Source organism: Podarcis erhardii, assembly GCF_964252035.2.
Source record: "Podarcis erhardii genome assembly, chromosome: 11".
NCBI classification, from domain to species: domain Eukaryota; kingdom Metazoa; phylum Chordata; class Lepidosauria; order Squamata; family Lacertidae; genus Podarcis; species Podarcis erhardii.
The window spans coordinates 10,961,619-10,984,136 of NC_138501.1; the positions used below are offsets into that span (position 1 = coordinate 10,961,619).

At 44.5% G+C, this 22,518-nt stretch overlaps 1 protein-coding gene across 3 annotated transcripts in view; it reads right to left on the reverse strand.

The window, feature by feature from the left end:
- Positions 1-6,497: 6,497 nt before the first annotated feature.
- Positions 6,498-22,518, reverse strand: part of SHC3 (SHC adaptor protein 3) — a 60,666-nt gene continuing 44,645 nt past the window's right edge. For all 3 annotated transcript variants that reach the window (XM_081880467.1, XM_081880468.1, XM_081880466.1), the window contains 6 exons: positions 19,666-19,792; positions 18,660-18,816; positions 16,056-16,152; positions 14,382-14,576; positions 11,589-11,878; positions 6,498-6,830 (listed from right to left, as the gene is read on the reverse strand). In XM_081880467.1, the coding sequence (XP_081736593.1) occupies positions 6,702-6,830; positions 11,589-11,878; positions 14,382-14,576; positions 16,056-16,152; positions 18,660-18,816; positions 19,666-19,792 (995 nt within the window). In that variant the 3' untranslated portion in view covers positions 6,498-6,701. The remainder of the gene's footprint in view (positions 6,831-11,588; positions 11,879-14,381; positions 14,577-16,055; positions 16,153-18,659; positions 18,817-19,665; positions 19,793-22,518) is intronic.

Consider the following 22,518-nt stretch of genomic DNA (forward strand, 5'->3'; position numbering starts at 1 on the left):
TGAGTCTACTACTCAAGGGCCCTTTCTCAAAATTCCAGATGTGCTCACTGGCCCCCAAAGTCTGGCAATCCCTAACTTTAGCTCCATAGGAGAGAAAGGCCTCTGAGAAAATATGCAACTCAATAAATTTTCCTTGGAGTCTCTGGTCATTGTGTTTAAAATTTGGAAGGCATTTCCTCCCACCTCCTGTCTCAAGCTTATACAGTGGTACCTCTAGTTATGAACTTAATTCATTCCGGAGGTCCGTTCTTAACCTGAAACTGTTCTTAACTAGAGGTGTGCTTTCGCTAATGGGGCCTCTTGCTGGTGCTGTGCCGCCAAAACACGATTTCCATTTTCATCCTGGGGCAAAGTTCTCAACTCGAGATAACTCTTTCAAGTTAGCGGAGTTTGTAACCTGAAGCGTTTGTAACCTGAAGCACTTGTAACTCGAGGTACCACTGTATAGCCAGTTGACCCAGAGGCTTTCTCACAATTTTTGTCTATTCTTGCAGCGTATAGAGGGGAAGATTGCTCTAGAACCTTAGAAAAGTTCTATGCAAAATATTTTTGGATACTGTGCATGCTGAGCTGTCATTCTGCTTCTGTTCCCCTGCCCATCTGCACCACAGAAGGACCAGCATATGAATCACAGCAGGAACAGTTCATATCACACACCACCAAACTGATGCCCTCCAGCTGTTTTGGACTACAACCTACGCCAAAAGGGCTCTGCTGGCTGGGGCTGATAGGAATTGTAGTCCAACACACTGTAACTAGAGGGCAACAAATTGGCAAAGGTTGAACTATTTCACACCTATTTTTTTTGCTGCCCATGAAATGTTTGCTGAATGTGCAATCCAAAAGCTTAAGTGCCAGAAAAGTGCAGAAGAAATTCCAGTATCCCTTATACCTTTTAAATCAAGGTGTACCTTTATGATTGATCCCACTTCTTAGTGGCACAAAACCTTCTTGAGCAGGAGAGCTATTAGCCCAATATAAAATTTAGTGAACAATATACCTCACCCAGTCCTTCCTTTTGACAATCCTGCTAAGAAAGCAATGGAAAGGAAAGCAAAATTTCAGCATTGTTTGGAAGGCTTTTGGGTACCATTTGATCCCTATTTTATCACCATTTAGGGGAAACAGCTATAGTTTAATGCATATATTGCTCATCTTGGATCTCTTGTGCCAAACTTCATTTGCATTTTACTTTCCTTTTTATGAGGATATATGATTCCAGCAAAATATTGTGTGACGGACAGTAACTATTTACATAAAAAGGTAAAGGTAAAGGTACCCCTGCCCGTACGGGCCAGTCTTGACAGACTCTGGGGTTGGTGCACCCATCTCACTCAAGAGGCCGGGGGCCAGCGCTGTCCGGAGACACTTCCGGGTCACGTGGCCAGCGTGACAAGCTGCATCTGGCGAGCCAGCGCAGCACACGGAAACGCCATTTACCTTCCCGCCAGTAAGCGGTCCCTATTTATCTACTTTCGAACTGCTAGGTTGGCAGGCGCTGGGACCGAGCAGCGGGAGCGCACCCCACCGCGGGGATTCGAACCGCCGACCTTTCGATCGGCAAGCCCTAGGCACTGAGGCTTTTACCCCAGCGCCACCCGCGTCCCCAGACTATTTACATATTCCGTGGCAATGGCTATTTTGATCCCCACTTCAGTGCCATTGATCTTGATTGGACGACAGCAATGAAACTGAGCTGTCTGTTTATGTGTACATTCTTGGGATGGAATCTGCTCCCACCAAAATGTGTGAGTTTTGCCACTTGCGTTAAAGCAAAATGTGAGAATTGAAACCTCCTTATGTATGGAAAACACCACTTACACATAATTACACCCACAAAACATTTTCCCCTCTTTAAATTCCCTTATGAATATATGGAATTTTGCTTGTTAGAAATTACTGTACGATGCAATAAGCATTTACGAATTCTCATGACTTAACAACACAGCATGCAGATGAGAGCAAGGCAGAGAATATAATTCCATGGAGATGAGAAAGGGAAACTGGAGCCAGACTGCTAGCATATGTTCCTCTATTTCTTTATGGGATATTTTCCATTCATACCATGCTTCATATTTTGATCTTCTAATTTCTATTGCAGCTAAACTTCAGAAAACATATGACAATCCAAAAATCCTGGAAGCTTTGAGCTCCATTGTGACTAGGAAGTAATAATCTACTTTTTCTTTTTAAAGTGAAGTCTGATAATTTTTTTCAGGTGCTCAGTACCCAGGATCAAAAGTAGATTCCCCCATTATTATTATTTTACTTTGCATTTAAGCATTAAGGGGAGGTGTCCAGAAAGTGGTGTTGGGGCATGAGTATTTAGACCCCTGGGCTCTCATTTGTGGGGTGCCTCAGGGTTCTGTCCTCTTCACCATGCTTTTAATATCTATATGAAGTCGCTGGGAGAGATCATCAGGGGGTTTGGGGTGGGTGTTCATCAGTATGCAGATGACACCCAGCTCTACCTCTCCTTTAAATCAGAACCAGTGAAGGTGGTGAAGGTCCTGTGTGAGAGTCTGGAGGCGGTTGAAGGATGGATGGCGGCTAACAGATTGAGGTTGAATCCTGTCAAGACAGAAGTACTGTTTTGGGGGGACAGGGCGGGCGGGTGTGGGGGACTCCCTGGTCCTGAATGGGGTAACTGTGCCCCTGAAGGACCAGGTGTACAGCCTGGGAGCCATTTTGGACTCACAGCTGTCCATGGAGGCGCAGGTTAATTCTGTGTCCAGGGCAGCTGTTTACCAGCTCCATCTGGTACGCAGGCTGAGACCCTACCTGTCTGCGGACTGCATTGCCAAAGTGGTGCATGCTCTAGTTATCTCCCCCTTGGACTACTGCAATGCGCTCTACGTCGGGCTACCTTTGAAGGTGACCCAGAAACTGCAATTAATCCAGAATGCGGCAGCTAGACTGGTGACTGGGAGTGGCCGCCGGAACCACATAACACCAGTCCTGAGAGATCTGCATTGGCTCCCAGTACGTTTCCGAGCACAATTCAAAGTGCTGGTGCTGACCTTTAAAGCCCTAAACGGCTTCGTTCCTGTATACCTGAAGGTGCATCTCCACCCCCATTGTTCAGCCTGGACACTGAGGTCCAGCACCGAGGGCCTTCTGGCAGTTCCCTCATTGCGAGAAGTGAGGTTACAGGGAACCAGGCAGAAGGCCTTTTCGTAGTGGCACCCGCCCTGTGGAACGCCCTCCCTTCAGATGTGAAGGAAATAAGCAGCTATCTTCTCTTTAAAAGACATCTGAAGGCAGCCCTGTTTAGGGAAGTTTTTAATATTTAATGCTGTATTGTTTTTAACACTTGATTGGAAGCCGCCCAGAGTGGCTGGGGAAACTCAGCCAGATGGGCGGGGTATAAATAATAAATTATTATTATTATTATTATTATTATTATTATTATTATTATTATTATTATTATTATTCCATAGCTGTAACTTGTGCAAAGGCACACAAAGGAAGATGGGATGCTGCCTCTGGCTGAGTCAGACCATTAGCCCATCTTCCTCAATGTTGTCTACACTGACCGCCAGTGTCTCTTCAGAGTTCCAGACTGAGGACAATACCTAGCCTTTTCTGGAGATGCCAGAGATTGAACCTGGAACCTTATGCATTCAAAACAGATCATAGTTCACAGAATTGCAGAGTTGGAAGGGACCGTGTGGGGTCACCTGGTCCAATGTTCTGCTACTTAACTACAGCCCTTTCCTGTATGCAACCACTGAAAAAGGATGGGAGAAGATACTGCCTTGCACTGACTGACAGTCACTGTCACAGCGACCAGGGTAGGGAATGTGGTGTGCTCACTTTGCACACAGTGGGCGCAGGTGGCACTGTGGTCTAAACCACTGAGCCTCTTGAGCTTGCCGTTTGGAAGGTTGGCGGTTCGAATCCCCAGGATGGAGTGAGCTCCCGTGGCTCTGTCCCAGCTCCTGCCAACCTAGCAGTTTGAAAGCACACCAGTGCAAGTAGATAAACAGGTACCACAGCGGCAGGAAGGTAAATGGCGTTTCCGTATGCTCAGGTTTCCATCACGGTGTCCCATTGCGCCAGAAGCTAGTGTTAGGTCCATCATAAGACGTCCACCAGTTTCTAATCACAGATACCAGCAGCCTTCAAGCAAGCAAACTTGCCTTATTATTGCTCCCTAGCATCCCACTGCCAGAGGATTGCCTCCTTCCATTCACCACTTTGCCTCCTCCAAGTGGAAGAAACCTGGACAGTGTCAGGTGTGTCTTGCTGGAAACAGAAAAGGGCTTTCCCCTTGGCCTGCCTTTATATCCACTCAGTTGCCAAGTGCTTTTGTGACATCACAAGAAACCCACAGCCAATGTTGAGAGCCAGTGTGGTGTAGTGGTTGAGAGTGGTAGTCTTGTAATCTGGGGAACCGGGTTCGCTTCCCCGCTCCTCCACATGCAGCTGCTGGGTGACCTTGGGCCAGTCACACTTCCTTGAAGTCTCTCAGCCCCACTCACCTCACAGAGTGTTTGTTGTAGGCGAGGAAGGGAAAGGAGAATGTTAGCCGCTTTGAGACTCCTTAAAGGGAGTGAAAGGCGGGATATCAAATCCAAACTCTTCTTCTTCTTCTTCAATGGCAACAGCTGGGGGGGCATCGTCTTCATTGCTTTGAGCCACACAATGGCAAGTGCACCTATCAGTGATTGTGTGCTTGTTTATTCAGGGCATGGGTGGAGCTGTAGTCTAAACCACTGAGCCTCTTGGGCTTGCCAATCGGAAAGTTGATGGTTTGAATCCCTGTGATGGGGTGAGCTTCCATTGCTCTGCCTCTGCTCCTGCCAACCTAGCAGTTTGAAAGCACGCCAGTGCAAGTAGATAAATAGGTACTGCTGCTATGAGAAGGTAAGTGGTGTTTCCGTTCACTCTGACTTTGGTCACAGTCCTCTGTGTGCCAGAAGCGGTTTAGTCATGCTGGCCACATGACCCGGAAAGCTGTCTGTGGACAAAGAACGGCTCCCTCAGCCTGAAAGCGAGATGAGCATTGCAACCCCATAGTTGTCACCTTTCTGTTGCAACAAATGCTTACAAGACAACAAGCAGGACAGAACAGGGATGATCACTCACTATTGTTTATCCCAACACCTGCCGTTCTGGTGTAGATGCTGCCTCTGTACATGAGTATTTCATTAACATAACTTATAGCTATCGATAGATCCTATTTTCCATGAGCATGTCTTCTACAGTGGTGCCCTGCAAGTTGAACGCCTCGCAAGACGGAAAACCCGCTAGGAGGCGCTTCGCAAAACGAATTTCCCTATGGGCTTGCTTCGCAAGACGAAAATGTCTTGCGAGTTCCTGCGGGTTTCCCCCCCTTTTCCTAAGCCGCTAAGCCGCTTATCAGCTGATCCGCTGATAAGCCGCTTAACAGCTGATCGCTAAAAGCTGCTAAACCACTGATAGCGCTAATCCGCTAAGCTGTCAATGGGCTTGCTTCGCAAAACGAAAAAAACGCTATACGAAGAGCCTCACGGAACGGATTAATTTCGTCTTGTGAGGCACCACTGTATTGTGTTTATTTGCTTAAGCCATCATATCTGGAGGCTACTCCCCCCCCCAAAAAAAAAACAACTTGTGCAAATGAATCTCAGCATTTATGAATTAAATGATACGGCACTTATTAATTTTTTTGTCTGTCTGGAATGTGCAGCAAATCAGCAGGCAGTACCTGTTCAATGTTTGATTCAGATGGGGACACATTTGGGAGCAACCAGCTGTTACCTCTGATCAGTTGCCAGTGACGACTGTGGGACTGTGGCAAGTATGTTTAAAAATCACACACATGTAAATGTTCCTGGCATCCTCTTAGCCTTATATTCTCTGCTACAAGAGCAAGTTACATGTAGAAGAGTCTTAATACCGAACACTGTATTTAATAAATCAAAGTTGTATCTTAAGGTATATTATTAGAAAAATCAATGCATATACCTCATACACAGAGAGATCACACCAAGTCAAAGCCAAAACAAGTTACAAACAATTTGGAGTAGCATTTATATAAGAATTTAAGTGGGACATCAGAAAGAGGGGGGGAAATGCTTTTGTACTTAAGAGACAATGAATTATGCTTTGAAAAGTTGCTTCAAGCTAACTTTTCCTGTTGAGATATTAGCTCATTGATTCATGTTACATCACCCACTATTTAATCATTGGATCCTGTCTGTTTTCTCTCTGTTATTGTGCTTATTTTATCATAAAACTACCCTTGAGATTTCCTGTATCAATTTTCTCAGGGAAACAAGACCGGATGTAGGTATTGTTTAATCTAGACAATCACTCATTTCTTGTATCTTCAGTTTAAAATGCTTTTCTTTTTTTCTTTTTTGGCCCATTATCTTCAGCAGACTGACTTCAAAAATATAAATATCTACCGTATTTCTATAGAATGTGTGTGTATGTACACGGTCAATATTCATATTAAGGAATCAGGAACACTTTTGATTACATGTTTTGAAGAAAACCCATCCACCTGCTATTTTTGCCATTCTTTACCGACTCTGAAAAGCCACAAGAATGTTCTTCGTCTTGGCACCACACAGAATGGCATTTCTTTAACCTACAGAAAACATAAACTGGTGATATTCTTTTTCTACAGACAAAGGTTTGCAGTTCCTTTCTGACTGTGGCTTGTGAGCAACACAGCTACATATTTAGCCATGAGGTGAGGGGCTGGGGAGTCACTGTTTTTTCTCAGCCGGCTGATGGAGACAAAGTTCACTCCCGGAAGAAACAATTGGCAAATTGTTCTCCAGGTGGTGGTTGATGAGGTGGCTGATGCTGTCAAATATGCGGTCCTTTGTACGAACCTGAAAAATAGACGGTGCAAGGAGAAAGTCTGTATATGTTCCACAGAAATGGCCCAACAAAAAACCCCCGGGCATCAACATATATAAATCTTTGTTATTAGAAAACCAATTTGATGTACAGGTACTGAGGGAAGATTGGAATAAAGAATTAGAGCTCTCCATTTTGACCACACAGTGGGAAACTTGTTTCAATTGCTCTAACAAGGGTTTCTCTGGATCTTAAATTGAGGCTCATACAACAACAAAATAATATTTAGAATATACTGGACCCCATTATGTTTGTTTTAAAAAGGGCTGTCTAGGGCATGGGTAGGCAAACTAAGGCCTGGGGGCCGGATATGTCCCAATCACCTTCTAAATCCGGCCCACGGACGGTCCGGGAATCAGTGTGTTTTTACATGAGTAGAATGTGTCCTTTTGTTTAAAATGCATCTCTGGGTTATTTGTGGGACATAGGAATTCATTCATAATTTTTTTTCAAAATATAGTCCGGCCCCCCACAAGGTCTGAGGGACAGTGGACCGGCCCCCTGCTGAAAAAGTTTGCTGACCCCTGGTCTAGGATATCTAACGTGGAGATGCAAATAGGGATAATGCTTCTCTAAACATATGTTTTTTCATTGTCCTATATTGAAAGATTTTTGGCAGAAGGTAACTGAAACCATCAACAGAACTATACCAAACAACCTTACATTACAGAGCAAAATATCCTCTTGAATTATATACCCAACACATAGAACCTTACAAAAGGAAAATATGAGTGGACTCTCCGTGCCCTGACCACAGCAAAAAGAATGATACTGATGAACTGGAAAAATAAAAATGCGGCTCCCTTCTACAATTGGATTGAAGACTTATATAAACTCACAGCATACAAACAACTTGCATATAAATGCAGACTTGCCATGGACAAATTCAATGATATTTGGAATCCATTCTTACAAATACTGTAATAGGTTAAGATCTGGTGAAGTACAATAACAACCTTGTAAAATATACAGTTTTGGGTTCCCCCCTCTCCCCTTTGTTTTCCCTCCTGCATGGGTTCTGTTTCTCTTTTGTTTGCATCTCACCATGTCTGGTGCACATATAGTTATGTACTTTTTGAACTTTTAATAAAGATTTTTTTTTAAAAAAAGTTCCACAGAAATGGCAATTCTAAATAATGTGGGTTTGTAAAAAATGATTTCCCTTTTTATTGTATTGTACTGATCTTGTTCCTTTGTTGTTTGCTGCCCTGAGCTCCTTCGGGAGGAAGGGTGGGATAGAAATACAATTAACTATTATTGATAATCATGTTGGCCTTTAAGCTAAGGACCAAACTAGCCAAATGAATTTTATCCGTTATCCTCAGTCCAATACACATACAAACCCAGTGAGCCACAGGGCCTGGCAGGAATTTCCTTGGTTTAAGCCCAATACTCTCTCCACTACATTACAGTGGGTCAGCTGATATAAAACGCTATGTAAACAAAACATTGTGCATTTTTATAAATCATTGGGTAGTGTGCCACTAAGTTTTAATCAGAACAGACCCACTGAAATTAGTGGACCAAACTTCACCATGTTTATTAACTTCAATGAGCCTAATCTGATTAGAATTAATTGTGCATCTATTATTATTATTATTATTATTATTATTATTATTATTATTATTATGCAAATGATACTCTATTGGGGAATTTGTTGGGGGTGCATGCATTCTCTTTCTCTCATCCCCTATTTAGTTTTCTCCCTACCCACAGAAGAGGCAGATTTCTCTTGCAGAGGTCTGCTCTAATCACTTACAGAGGGCTTTTGAAATGAGTCCAAATCACTTATAAATAAATGAGTAAACAAGCAATGGGGATAGCAAAGTGGAATTTCCAACATCAGCGCAGGGATGTGTTTTGAGAATGTCAGAGATTTTGGAAGGTAGCTACATCTTTCTCAACACTAAATTGGCAAAAGACTCACCTCCTTTTTGACCCGTGAGGCACAGACAGAAGCACACTTTTGAAATGAAATATATTTTCTTGTTCGCATGAAGCGTTTGGCTTGCTACAAACACCTCAGCAACCTCAGGCGAATTCTGCTCTGTTGGAAATAGTTCCAAAACTAATCTCTGACTGACCTCTAGCGTTAACAGTGTGAGTTGCATTCGTTGCTTGAGGGGAGGCTGTGAGCCAGCCAGCAAAATGTCTCTTGCATCTTATGAAAGCGTTGGCTGCACTGCAGTGGCTATTCCATTCAATGTTACACACACCTTCCAGAAGATGTGACTAGGGAAAACGCTGGCAGGGGAGTTTCTGAATTTTGACAGAAAGAGATTAAATGTTGCTGAGCTCTGATGGAAATTGCAGGCTGGGATCCCAGGTGTTGAGGAATTGCAGGTGGAGCTCTCCTCACACCCCTGTCATGTCATTCATAGATAAGCAGGTGATACTAAGAGACTGGGACACGGGTGGCACTGTGGGTTAAACCACAGAGCCTTGGACTTGCCGATCAGAAGGTCGGCGGTTCAAATCCCCGCGACGGGGTGAGCTCCCATTGCTCGGTCCCTGCCCCTGCCAACCTAGCAGTTCGAAAGCACGTCAAAGTGCAAGTAGATAAATAGGTACCACTCTGGTGGGAAGGTAAACGGCGTTTCCGTGTGCTGCTCTGGTTTGCCAGTCATGCTGGCCACATGACACAGAAGCTGTATGCCAGCTCCCTCAGCCAATAAAGCGAGATGAGCACCGCAAACCCAGAGCCGGTCACGACTGGACCTAACAGTCAGGGGTCCCTTTACCTTTTACTAAAAGACTATATGCATCCAGCATTCAACCCTCAAAAGGAAATTGGTTCTGCAAGCAGAAAGTTGGCTGTGTTAGCCTGTTGCAGCAGCAACAACCACACACAGCAAAGAATCTTGAGGCATCTTAAAGACGTGCAAGAAATCATTGTTAGAGGGTTACAGGGGGCAGTGGGAGTCTGAATGTTGTCTTTAGAATTCACTCCAAGCCTCCAAGCGGATTCACGGGACAGCCCATAATATATTGTGCTGTATTCACCACCCTCTGTAGGCACTTCCTATCAGACGATGTCAAACCAGCGTACCACACCATGATGCAGTATGAAAGGACACTTTCTATTGTTGACCGGTAGAAGGAGATCATCAAATGTTGATTGACATCGTTCTTCCTCAATACTCTGAGGAGATGGAGTCTCTGTTGGGCTTTCTTAACCACCTGGGTTGTATTTATTTTCCAAGTAAGTTCTTCACTGAGATAAACTCCTAGGAATTTAAAGGAAGAGACTCTCTCCACACAGCCCTCTCCGATGTACAGTGAGGCTAGTTCTCCTCTCTTCCTCCAAAAGTCCAACACCATTTCCTTTGTCTTGCTGATATTAAGGTGCAAGTTGTTCCCTAGGCACCATGTAGATATTTTTTGGAAGTGGTCAAATGGAACTTTTTGTTGTGTTAATGGCTCCAGACAGGTCTGCTGTCTCTTTGCAGATCACATGTAACTTGTTGCCCCTGATACTGCTAAGCTGGAGACACCCCCAGAAAGTGGGCAAACAAGAACAGGATTCTGCCCCACTCCCCTGGCTGGAAGCGATGGCATCTACGATAGGGCGGTTCATAAAAAAAAACTTTTTTTAAAAAAAATGCCTGCTCCAGAGGTCTTCTCTTACTACACTAGGGATTATATAGCTATATCTGAAATTTCATGCATATCAGTCAATATCTTGACCCTCCTCCACGAAAATAGCTGTTTACTTGGCCGTTTTCCTATGTTGCGAAGGCTGAAATTTCAATTCAGTGGAGCAGGGTCCAGATATTAACTGATATGCAAGAAATTTCAGATATAGCTATATAATCCCTAGTGTAGTAAGATAAGACCTTTGGAGCAAGCATTTTTTTTTTTTAAAAAAAGTTTTTTATGAACCGCCCTAGTCTACGAGTGAAAAAGAACATCAGACTCCAGTCTCATCTTCAACAGGACTGGGAAGAGACACAGAGGCATGGCTTCCTCTCTGTGCTGAATCCAAAGCTTTGGCCTTGAAGGCCCCACCAACCCCAGTAACCTAATGAATGGGAAATGGGACTTGTCGGAGAGTTGATGCTGTGAGCTGTGAGCCCTCCCAACTGTGTATATGTGTAAAACCAAAACAAAAAAACCCACCACTTATTACAAAGACAACTCCAGTTACCTTCATTTCAAAGAAACCCAAAGTATGCTCTGACAACATCTGAGAGCCCTTACCACCTGGGGATTGGAGAGCACATTACATTATTACAATACAGCGGTACCTCGGTTTTTAAATGTCTCCGTTGATGAATGTTTCGTAACTCGAACACCATAAACCCGGAAGTAAATGCTTTGGTTTTCGAACACCCCTCGGAAGTCAAACATGCTACGCGGCTTCCGTACTGAGTTTTCCATTTTGAAGTTTCCGTTTTGAGTTTTCGGTTTTTGAACTTGAACGGTCTTCCAGAGCGGATTACATTCAAAAGCCAAGGTACCACTGTATAAGGCAGGGGTCCCCAACCTGGCAATATATTGCGAATTGTGGTGTGTGTGTGTGTGTGTGTGTGTGTGTGTGATATGCAAACATCACAACATGGGGAAAACTGTGAAGCCTGCCAATGCCTCTACGTAGCTCCACCCTTATTTCAGGCACTGTGATACACCGGTATATTGCGATTTTTAGCTGGGGATATATCACCAAATATTTGAAAACCAAGCATCGCCCAGCCCCAATCTGTTCCCCCTCATTGGGGTCAAATGCTTACAGTTCCTTCGGGATCCACCAAGAGAAGGTGCTTGGCTTGTCCATTGTGTAACCCAGTCAGCACGTACGAGCCTGGATTGGAGGTGCTTTTCCTAACCAGGAAGTCTCCGCATTTCTTTAAGAGCTGTTCGGCTTCTTTCCTGCTCATCTCCCCTTGATACCAGGGTTCTGTGCTCAGTTCTGCTGCCGCACCTTCTGCTCTGGAGAGAAGTGGGCTGGTACATTCAACTGAGGTAGCCTTGTTCAAAATGGACCCAGGGGTTTGGTTCTTGAGAGCATCTTCAAAAGGGCCTGTTAATAAAGGTGGGTAACAAATACAAATTAGTGACATAAGTAGCAGGACAGCAATTCAGCGTAGTTCAGTGACTCGTTGTGTTTCCCTACAATAAAAGTGCTGTCTTGACGAAAGATGTCTGGGTATCTTGCTGCAATCTAAAGGTTGGGAGGCTGAGGTCTCTTCCATTGGATCTTAAATCCCCTTAACTTCCTCTGGATTATATACCTGAAGGAGCATCTCCACCTCCATAGTTCTACCCAGAAACTGAGGCCCAGCTCCAAGGACCTTCTGGTGGTTCCCTCATTGCGAGAAGTGAGGTTACAGGGAACCAGGCAGAGGGCCTTCTCAGTAGTGGCACCCACCCTGTGGAACACCCTCCCTTCATATGTCAAGGAAATAAACAACTATCTGACTTTTAGAAGACATCTGAAGGCAGCCCTGTTTAGGGAAGTTTTAATGTTTTATGTTTTATCATGTTTTTAATATTTTGTTGAGAGACGCCCAGAGTGGCTGGGGAGGCCAGGCCAGATGGGTGGGGTATAAGTAATAAATCATCATCATCATTATCATCATATATTATAATGGAGAGAAATTGTGCTCCCACTGATCAGTAATTTCAATTGAATAAATTAACAGAGCAAATGACAACTGTGCTAAACTAAGAATAGGGATTTCTCCTAAGTCCCTAGATTTTAGCGCAGCAAATACATACCTCACAAGGCACCCCAGCAGGTATAGGATCAAAAGTTGCTGCTGTGGCAATTACAGTTTTCAAGAAAATTTCTCCCCATTCTGCTCAACAGCAACAGAAACTGAGAATGATCTCCATTTGGCTAATAGAGTTATGACAACAAGTTCAAAGGCTTCAATTATTATTTTTTTGTCCTCCTGCCTGTTTTATAGCTTTGCTTTCACTTGTCAGGCTTTTAAAGTGAGAAAGTTGCCATCTTTCAGATACGTGAAATGTAGCGTTTCAGTTCTTTCAACTATCATTACTCTCTGGTTTTTCTGGATCAATGTGCTGTCATTTTGTAGGGCACACAATTCTGTCTTTGTCACAGCAGGCAAAAAAAGACCTCAACCCTTATTTGCATGGGCGGTGAGGGAGACCTTGTGGAAATCTCCTTCCTCACTGTCATCTCCATCTCCTGAGAAAGTGGACTGGCAGGAAGTGGACTGGCAGGAAGCAGCAAGGCAAGGAACTGTATCTGGGACAGGTGGTAAAAGCATAAAAGGAATTAAAGGAGAGACCATGGATGGCACATAGTCTGATACATATGTCTGGGATCTTGTATAGGGTTCTATAGGACGCGGGTGGTGCTGTGGTCTAAACCACTGAGCCTCTTAGGCTTGCCGATCAGAAGGTTGGCAGTTCGAATCCCTGCGACGGGCTGAGCTCCCATTGCTCTGTCCCAGCTCCTGCCAACCTAGCAGTTCAAAAGCACACCAGGGCAAGTAGTTAAACAGGTACCGCGGTGGCAGGAAGGTAAATGGCATTTCCATGTGCTCTGGTTTCCATCACGGTGTCCCATTGTGCCAGAAGCTACTGTTAGGTCCATCATGAGACGTCCACCAGCTTCTAACCACAGATACCAGCAGCCTTCAAGCAAGCAAACTTGCCTTATTATTGCTCCCTAGCATCCCACTGCCAGAGGATTGCCTCCTTCCATTCACCAGTTTGCCTCCTCCAAGTGAAAGAAACCTGGGCATTGCTGACTGTCACATCCATGGCAAGGTGTGTCCTGCTGGAAACAGAAAAGGGCTTTCCCCTTGGCCTGACTTTACATCCACTCAGTTGCCAAGTGCTTTTGTGACATCACAAGAAACCCACAGCCAATGGCAACAGCTGGGGAGGCATCATTTACATTGCTTGAGCCTCACAATGGTGGGTGGACCTATCAGAGATTGTGTGCTTCTTTATTCAGGACACGGGTAGAGCTGTAATCTAAACCACTGAGCCTCTTGGGACTGTATAGAACGTGAGTGGCAGTGTGGTCTAAACCACTGAGCCTCTTGGGCTTGCCGATCAGAAGGTTGGCAGTTCGAATCCCCGCAACGGGGTGAGTTCCATTGCTCTGTCCCAGCTCCTGCCAACCTAGCAGTTTGAAAGCACACCAGCGCAGGTAGATAAATAGGTACTGCTGTGGCAGAAAGGTTAACAGCGTTTCCGGGCAATCTGGTTTCCGTCATGGTGTTCTGTTGTGCCAGAAACGATTTAGTCCTGCTGGCCACATGACCCAGAAAGCTGTCTGTGGGCAAACACTGGCTCCCTCGGCCTGAAAGCAAGATGAGCGCCGCAACCCCATAGTTGCCTTTGACTGGACTTAATCATCCAGGGGTCCTTTACCTTTTTTACCTTTCTATATAGGGCTGCCACATGTCCTGCCTAATACAACAGCTAAAGAAACACCCCTCCCTTACAGCTATTAACTGAATGATTGTTGGCAAAATACTGAGTTCCGAGATGCAAGGAAAATTCAAAAAGAGGCTTTTAGAGAATTTTCAGGAGGAACTTACTCATGTCAAAAAGATCTTTTCCTGGGCTGCTGTCTTTGGTACTTTCTGTTGTCCCACTAAACAGGTTTTCAGCATCTGCCTGAAGAGCCTGAAGGATTTCCATATTTATGTGTTGCGTATTCACATAGGCCGGTACCTCTCCTGTTGGGGTTACATTCGATTTTCCTTCCGGCAGGCTGTAAATGTCCAAAGAGCCTGCAAAAATCAATGCAACCTTTTTTTTTTGTCCCAGTTTGCAGTAAGGCAATTTAAAAGAGCATCCTTTGGCCTCGGGCTGTTTCCACACTAGAGGTGCAATGAGATGGGTGCCTATGGCAGGATCAGGGCTTCTTGTGCGTGTGGATGATGTTCTTTTTGTCAAAATGATGGGTGGGTTCAGATTGAGGATGGGCATAATGTGCTGCATTTAATGAAATATACTGAATTATTTCAGGAGTTAGAATGCTGTTTGAATACACAAGTTATGGGGATAAAAGTACTTCTCATAGCCCAAACAAAGGGGATAAATTGCATCCTAGACATATTCTCAGGGGGTTGCAGAAATGGCTTATGTATCAGAAGAAAAGGAAGCCTCAAAGGTTTCCAATTACGGCCATCTTCTCTCTATATAATATATAGGGCTGGATTCTACCATGCGGTGGGAGTCGGTGCAAGGATTTTTGCTTCCACAATAAGGCTTACCCCCTCCTCCCACTGAGTGCCCCTGTGTCTCCCCCAAATCTACTCTGGGGGGTTATGAATACTCCCATGGGGGAAGAACCATCTCCTCTGTGCTATGCTGAATTCCACCCAGAATGTTTGTTGGCTTAGTTTTGCATTTGTCTCCACCTCCTTTCACTCACCCATCTCCAACTTTCCCACTGTTGTATGGCAGAAGAAGAAACATTTTTTAAAAAAGAAACAGCCATAGAATTTAAGTCCATGACTAAAACAGGCTCAAAGGTATGCTGGCAATGTAAGGGGAAAGAAGGCACCTTTTATCATACTGTATGTGGTGGAAATGTAAGCGAGTAAAAGGATTTTGGGAAATGATACAGAATGAGTTGAAAAAAATGTTTAAAATAACCTTTGCTAAAAAATACCCTGAAGCCTTCCTTTTAGGAATTCTAGGTGCTGAAATCCCAAGGGAGCAGAAAAGACTATTTATGTATGCAACCACAGCTGTGCAGATGTTATTGGCCCAGAGATGGAAAGGAGATAAAGTTCCTACCAGAGAAGAATAGCAGATGAAATTGATGGACTATGCCAAAATGGCAAAAATGGCCGGAAGAATCAGAAATCAGGAAGACCAAATTTTTAATAAGGAATGGGGGAAATTTATAACTGATCTTAAAGAGCATTGTAAACAGTTAAAATCATTAGTTGGATTGGAATATCACTTGTAGTTTAATAGTGAATTCTGGATACAATGGAGATGTAAAAGATTTAGATCATTATAAAAGATGCAGGAAGAAATTATTAATAATAGGACCCACAAAGGGAACTCCAGAAGATTCCTTGGATACTTGTTTTTTATTATCTATGTTTAATATTAATCTGAAAAACCAAATAAATTAATTTTTTTTAAAAAAAAGAATTTAAGCCTATGACATGAAGTCTTCCACCAATCCACATTCTTCTGTTTGCCTCTAGAACTCATGCAGCGAAAGTGCAACCATTTGAAGCGCAGCTTACCTTGCCTACTGGGTTGCTGTTGTTGATCTTCGCCAAATAGGTCCCTTACGTATTGGCTCTGGTAGTATGTTTGCTCTCTTCCCATTGCGGATGCAGACTAAGGTGGCAGTAAAAATAGTCTTCATGCAAACTCTACCTTTTAAAAACTGCAATGCATTTTCAGTGGGTCTTTTATATGATTGGTCCAGGTGCAATTCTACCCAAACCCAGTCTTCGTTCATTCATCATGTATGACACTATGACTGAGCATTCTTTTATGAATGAGTTTGCGTAGGAGGAGGATGAGAGAAATGATGACCTTCGGGGAAATTGCACTCCTTTCCTGTTTTATTAACCCCTGTAATTCTAAATGACAAAGTAGGTATATTACATCTATAAAAGGAACCCCTCCAGTTCAATCACCCTTTCCTGGAACAAACTTGACAGCCTAATGATTTCCAATGAACTTTTACAAACAGAGAGACACAGAAAGGATGCTGGACCATTATTATAATCATACGATGTCTACGTGTAAAACTTTGTTTCCCAATGCAGGGCTCATCCAGTCTCCCTTTCATGCTGAATTTCTAGGCATAGGTCCATTTTGCCCATAGAAAGTGTGGGGCAAAAGGTCAGTGTGGGTGAACCCGCAATTAAGGACTTTAGGGATGCAAAGTCACATACCAAGGAACAAAGCCCATCATAGTACTTCTCTTCCCACTTTGCCATCTTTTCAGTAAATGTATGGTAATTGTTCATTCAAGGTTATATGAAGAATACAGAAAAGGACCGTGTATATGAAATCTAGTGCTATTCACTTATCTCACACAACTACATATGCATAGATATATATCACAATAAATTTAAGGAACTCAATGAATGTTGCTTCCATATGAATGAAAAGTGACACAAATATTCATCATGGCAGATTTGCCAAAAAGTCCAAGATTCCTGGCAGGAAAAGAAAATCACAACCCATTGCAGCATTAAAGTTTGAGGGAAGAGTTGCCCACAAATAAATTGTCTATAGGGTGTGTAGTTTAGACTTCAGTAAGCGTTTGAAAGGGACACGGGTGGCGCTGTGGGTTAAACCACAGAGCCTAGGACTTGCCGACCAAAAGGTCGGCAGTTCGAATCCCCACAACGGGGTAAGCTCCCGTTGCTCGGTCCCTGCTCCTGCCAACCTAGCAGTTCGAAAGCATGTCAAAGTGCAAGTAGATAAATAGGTACCACTCTGGCGGGAAGGTAAACGGTGTTTCCGTGCGCTGCTCTAGTTCGCCAGAAGCAGCTTAGTCATGCTGGCCACATGACCCGGAAGCTGTATGCCGGCTCCCTTGGCCAATAAAGCGAGATGAGCACCGCAACCCCAGAGTCGGCCATGACTGGACTAATGATCAGGGGTCCCTTTAGCTTTAACTTTAAGCATCTAAAACAGCCTCTCTTGCATCAATCCCCCGAACTCAAGCTCATAGGAGTTTAAACAGTTTGGAGATTCAAGGGTGGGTGGCAACAGACATTGGCAGGCATTTCCTGTGTCAACTTTTACGTGCTGGTGAATTTTTTTCTACACCTCCAGATCTATGCAATCAATTCAGAGTACATTCCCCACATTGATCTATTGATGGTTGCTTTTAATTTCTTTTTGCTTTCAACTTCTTTTAAACTTATTATTATTATTATTTTGTTTGGTTTTATGTTTTTGTATTGTTGTAGACCGCTGTGATATATTTTTATAAATGAATGAATCCACAGAGCTACATTTGGGAAAACAGCAGTTACCTTTGCTATTTCCCCCACTCATCTAAACTAGACTGCAGTGCTACGTAGTGATCTATGCAATTTGAAACCCAACATGATAGAGGGCAGGAGTAGCACACCACAAGCAATTTCTTTCCTACCTGAAAAGTGAGAGCACACCTTCCGTATATGAACGTATACAGCATATCAGACATCCCCACATGGACATAACGTTTCACCACAGAGTACACTTATAAGATCCAATGCACGTTGGACCAAATCACATTGATTTTATCTGAGATCTCAATTGTGTTGCTCACGCATTCATCCTGCCGAAAGATTAAGTCCACATGTGGATGTTCAGTGGCCTTGGAGATGGCACAGGCATTCCAGGTAGACATGAGGGGACAGTCTAATCCACTCTCCCACCAGACAAAGAAGAACAGTGAGGGATATTATTGACCAAATGGAACCAGGATCCCTTAAACACAAAGAGAAGAGCTTCCCAGGTTGTGGTAGAGATTGTTCATACACTCGCTGAGCAACAATGCTCCTCGTGTGGTGGAATAGCAAGCGCACACTCCTCAAACACACATAGACCAGGTGAGGCGGAGGCCTATATACATCTAGCCCCAATTTCCCTAAAAGATGAAAAGAATAGATTACACAAATCAGCATCCATGTAATGGGTCTGCCTTAAATATCCATCTACATGTTTTTGGTAGAGGTGAGGAGGACTGCCACCCAGTGGGCGTATGAACTGGCTCTTTCAACCGGTGCATCAACACCTTTTGCTTAAAAGATCCATGATAAGTTATCCTTTATACAGCTATTTTCAGTCCATTAAAATAACACCCAAGGGAACCAAGCTAGGATTCATTGGCCTACCTGAGTAGGATCTGAAACAGAGGGGGGCTTGGCTCTGAGCCTTGCATCAACCAGGCCCCCAGTCGGAGGTATTTTGTTAGGAATGTTGTTGTAATATGGATGCTCTGCTGCTGCCTCAACATCTTCTTCCATCCAAAGTTCATCCAAACTTTGCATCCTGTCAGAAAGAAACTCTGTTACTTTGCTCCTTCAGTTTTTTATTCAGTTGTCCATTTAATTGCCAGCATCTAAAATGTGACAAATATATCCCTTAACAAATTCAGTTCCGTTGTTATATAAACTATAGAATTCACCTTTGGACATAATCCAACAGTTTGAGAGATCACTTGAATTGGCTTAATAGGTTCCCTGTTGACCAGCATATTCTCACATACAATAGTCCCTTGTACTAACTACTTCGTTGCAGTGCAATCCAAGGCTGGGAGTAAGGGGTCTTCCACACTTTTTCTTGACCTGTATTTTGCTCGGGCTTTTCTTGTTGTCATGTGTTTGTGCCTTTCAAAACTCCAATATTACCTGCTGAATCAGATCATAGCAGATGTGCGGAAAATTCAAAGGGAGGTTTTGCTTAACCGAGCTTCAATTCAGCAGGTATGATCGGAAGTTCACAATGGGCAGGTGAAAGGACATTGTTATTGCTTTCTCTGTTACAAAGAGCAAGGGTATGAGGCTGGCACCCAAGTTAGCTACCAAAGCAGCCTCCCCCAACCTGATACCCCTCAGATGCTTTGGGCAAAAACAACAACCATCATTCTCTGACCATTGGACTGTGCTGGCCGGGACTGGTGGCCACATTCAACAAGATTTGGAAGACATCAAGTTGAGCAAGGCTGTTCCAGGGATGTAAGCCTTATTCTGTTGGATGGGGCAAGTGTCACAATAATCTGTTGTGAGTATTTGCAGCCAGTTGTTCCCTCCTGCAAATGAACTCTCCTTTTATTTTAGCAGTCCTTGAAAGAAACAGCACTTCCACACAAAAATCAAAACTCCTCTTGTACTTGCTCACCTATCATGAAGAGCAGGGATCTTTGAGGGGCATTGCAAATATTGCTTAAAACGCAGTTCAAATGCTTGTCCTATACTGCTGATAATATCCTGGGCCAGGCCGTCAGAGCACTCCAGGATATGACACGCTAAAGGAACGGGAAAACAAGAAAAGTATTTTAGAGTCTAAGCTTGAAGCTTGAAGAAATCAATGCTGTAGTAGTAGTAGTAGTAGTAATCCATTCTGGCAGGCTTCCAGCAAAATATTTAAATATTTTAAAAAATTTAAATACAAGTAGTTTTACACCTTTGTCCTTTGCTTAAAAAAGATAAACTTAAAACAATCTATGGCTATTTTTTAAAAAAAAAAAACTTTGGCAGAAGTAAAATTTAAAACCATAGTTCTAATATATGGGACTTATTTTTAAAACAGATGTTTCCCACCCCCTTACATACAAGGTTGCATTCAAATCAGTCCTACTCAGAGTAGACCCACTGAAATTAGTGAGCCTGTTAGTAATGCCTATTAACTTCAACAAGTGTGCTCTGAGTTGTATACCACCCCAGGCATCCCAAAAGTTTGCTTTTAAAAATATCACTGGCATCTTCTATGTGCCTCCCTATATTTTTCTAAAAAATACTAGAAACTCTTAAAAGACACACAAACACACACGTAAGAATAAAATAAAAAACGAGTGTCCCCATGGTCTCTTGCTTTGATACCAAAATGGCTTTTCTTTTGTTTTATTTTTCTTTTTGGTCACTCCAGACCACTCCAAAATTTAAAAGACAGCTACCGAGCTGTCCATCCCTCATGGAGAATTAGACTAATGGCTCAGTCACCTTCCAGCTTAATAGTTTATAATATTCTATAGCAAACTTGTACATATTTCACTAGACCACATCATCTAGGAGGCTACAAATCATTTTCTTCCTCCTTGGCATTTTCTGATTAATCATTTCTAGTTAATATAGCTGCAAGAGAAGAGTCTCACAAAAACTCTGAGGAAGTGGCTGAGCTAGCAACTCCAAAGATTGCTCAAACTGAGAAACATTCTGTCAGAGTCACCCGTGGTCCCAGCTCACAAGAGACCAAAGTCCACTCCAGCTTATGTACAAAAGCTTTTATTGAAGAACATTATTAGCTTTACATCCGAGCTCCGTGACTCTACGTCTGTTACGGTTAGACCGCTGAAGTACCCTCTGAGTCGGTCCCCCCTCTACACCAGTTTAAGAGGCTTGTACTGGTCCACCTCTTTCTCTCTTTCCTTTTCCGCAGGGTCTTTCTGCCCCCCTGTGTTCTCTCCCTTCGGGACTCTCCAGAGGCTGAGTCCTCTGCCGCCTCCTCCCCCCTCCTTCAGGCTTTGGGACCAGGCTCCTCCCCAGGACTCTCTTCATTTCCGCGCGCCTCCCATTTTGAACTTGGTGCGCGTACGTTGCTCCTGACCTTGCCTTCGACAGTTACACTGCCCTCGATACTACTTTCCTCCCCTTCCGGCAGGACGTTTTGCCCTGATCTCCTTCCCCTCTCTGCTTCCTGTTCTGCTCCTTCTGACACACTGGTCACTCCTCCCCCCTCACTCCGTTCCAGCGGAGCAGCCGGTCTCGCTCTCCAACTCCCACTGGGGGTTCCCCCTTCGTTTCCCTGCTCCTGACTGCTTCCCCCTCTAGCTTCCCTTGGCTTGACCAGAGGGGCTCCCTTTTGGGAGTCCTCCGATTCACTGGACGGACTCATGGACAATCTTGGGTCATTGTCATCCTCTTCCTCGTCACTCTGGAATCCTTCCCCCTCACTCTCTGTCTCCTCCCTCATCTGCGCCTCTCTCCCTGAACCCCTGACATCCATCCCCCCCTCGAAGCCCCCCCTTCCCCCCTCCCGGCCCTCGGAGGCAGGTCGTGGGAGCCGCAGCTCCTCGGAGGTAGATGCAGGATACAGTTCGTTTGCTTCAATGTCCTCTGCTAGCAGCTCGGTGTATGTGTGTTCGAATGCGGGTTCTTCACCCAAGGTGTTCTTGGCTCCCTCTTCCATTGCTACTTCGTCTGGTGCTGCCTGCCAAGGCCCCGTCAGCCATTTCTTGCGCCAGTCGTCCTCTGGTTGCTCGTCCCACCAGTAAGAGGGTTCTGTGTCTACCCCCGAACACGATCCCCTGGGCGGGCTTGAGTCTGGCGTTCTCTCCTCGGCGGAAGAAAAGCCCCTGAAAGTACTGTCTGAAAGTGTGGGCGTAAAGAGCCAGTCATCAAAATACTCGGCTGGCATGGGTCTATGCGGGAAAAGTGCATGGAACTCGTCTTTCAGAAGAGGTTCGTCTAAAGCGTAGTCCGGCACCCAAATATTGGCACTGGCCGGGGTACCCTCTCTGGCTAGAAGGTATTCTACTCCCTCTACCCCCCATCTCGAGTCCAGGATCTCAGTGACCTCGTTGAGCGGTTCGGCCCTGGGCGTCCCCTCCCTCTCGGGTGACTGAGTGCGTGCGTGCGGTACTGTTTCAGACTCCTGAAACCTGTGCGGGGTCTTGTAGGGAGTGAGCACCGACCTATGAAAGACCGGGTGCACTCTGGAACCTTCGGGGAGGGCCAGTCGAAAAGCTACAGGGTTGATCCTAGCCTCCACCTGGTATGGCCCTAGCTGCCTGTGTCCCAGCTTCTTCTTAGCCAACGACCTGGCTGGCATCGCTTGGGCCGCTAACCATACCCAGTCCCCCACCTGGATGTCCTCTCCCACTCTCCTGTTTTTGTCTGCCTGACCTTATATGCTTGTTTGGCTAGCTCCAAATGTCTCCGCAGCTCCTCGTGCACCTCTTGCAGTTCTGCTGCGAACTGGTCGGCTTCTTGCGTCACCCCCTCTCCCGGTGTTACGAACCCCGGGAAGGTTCTG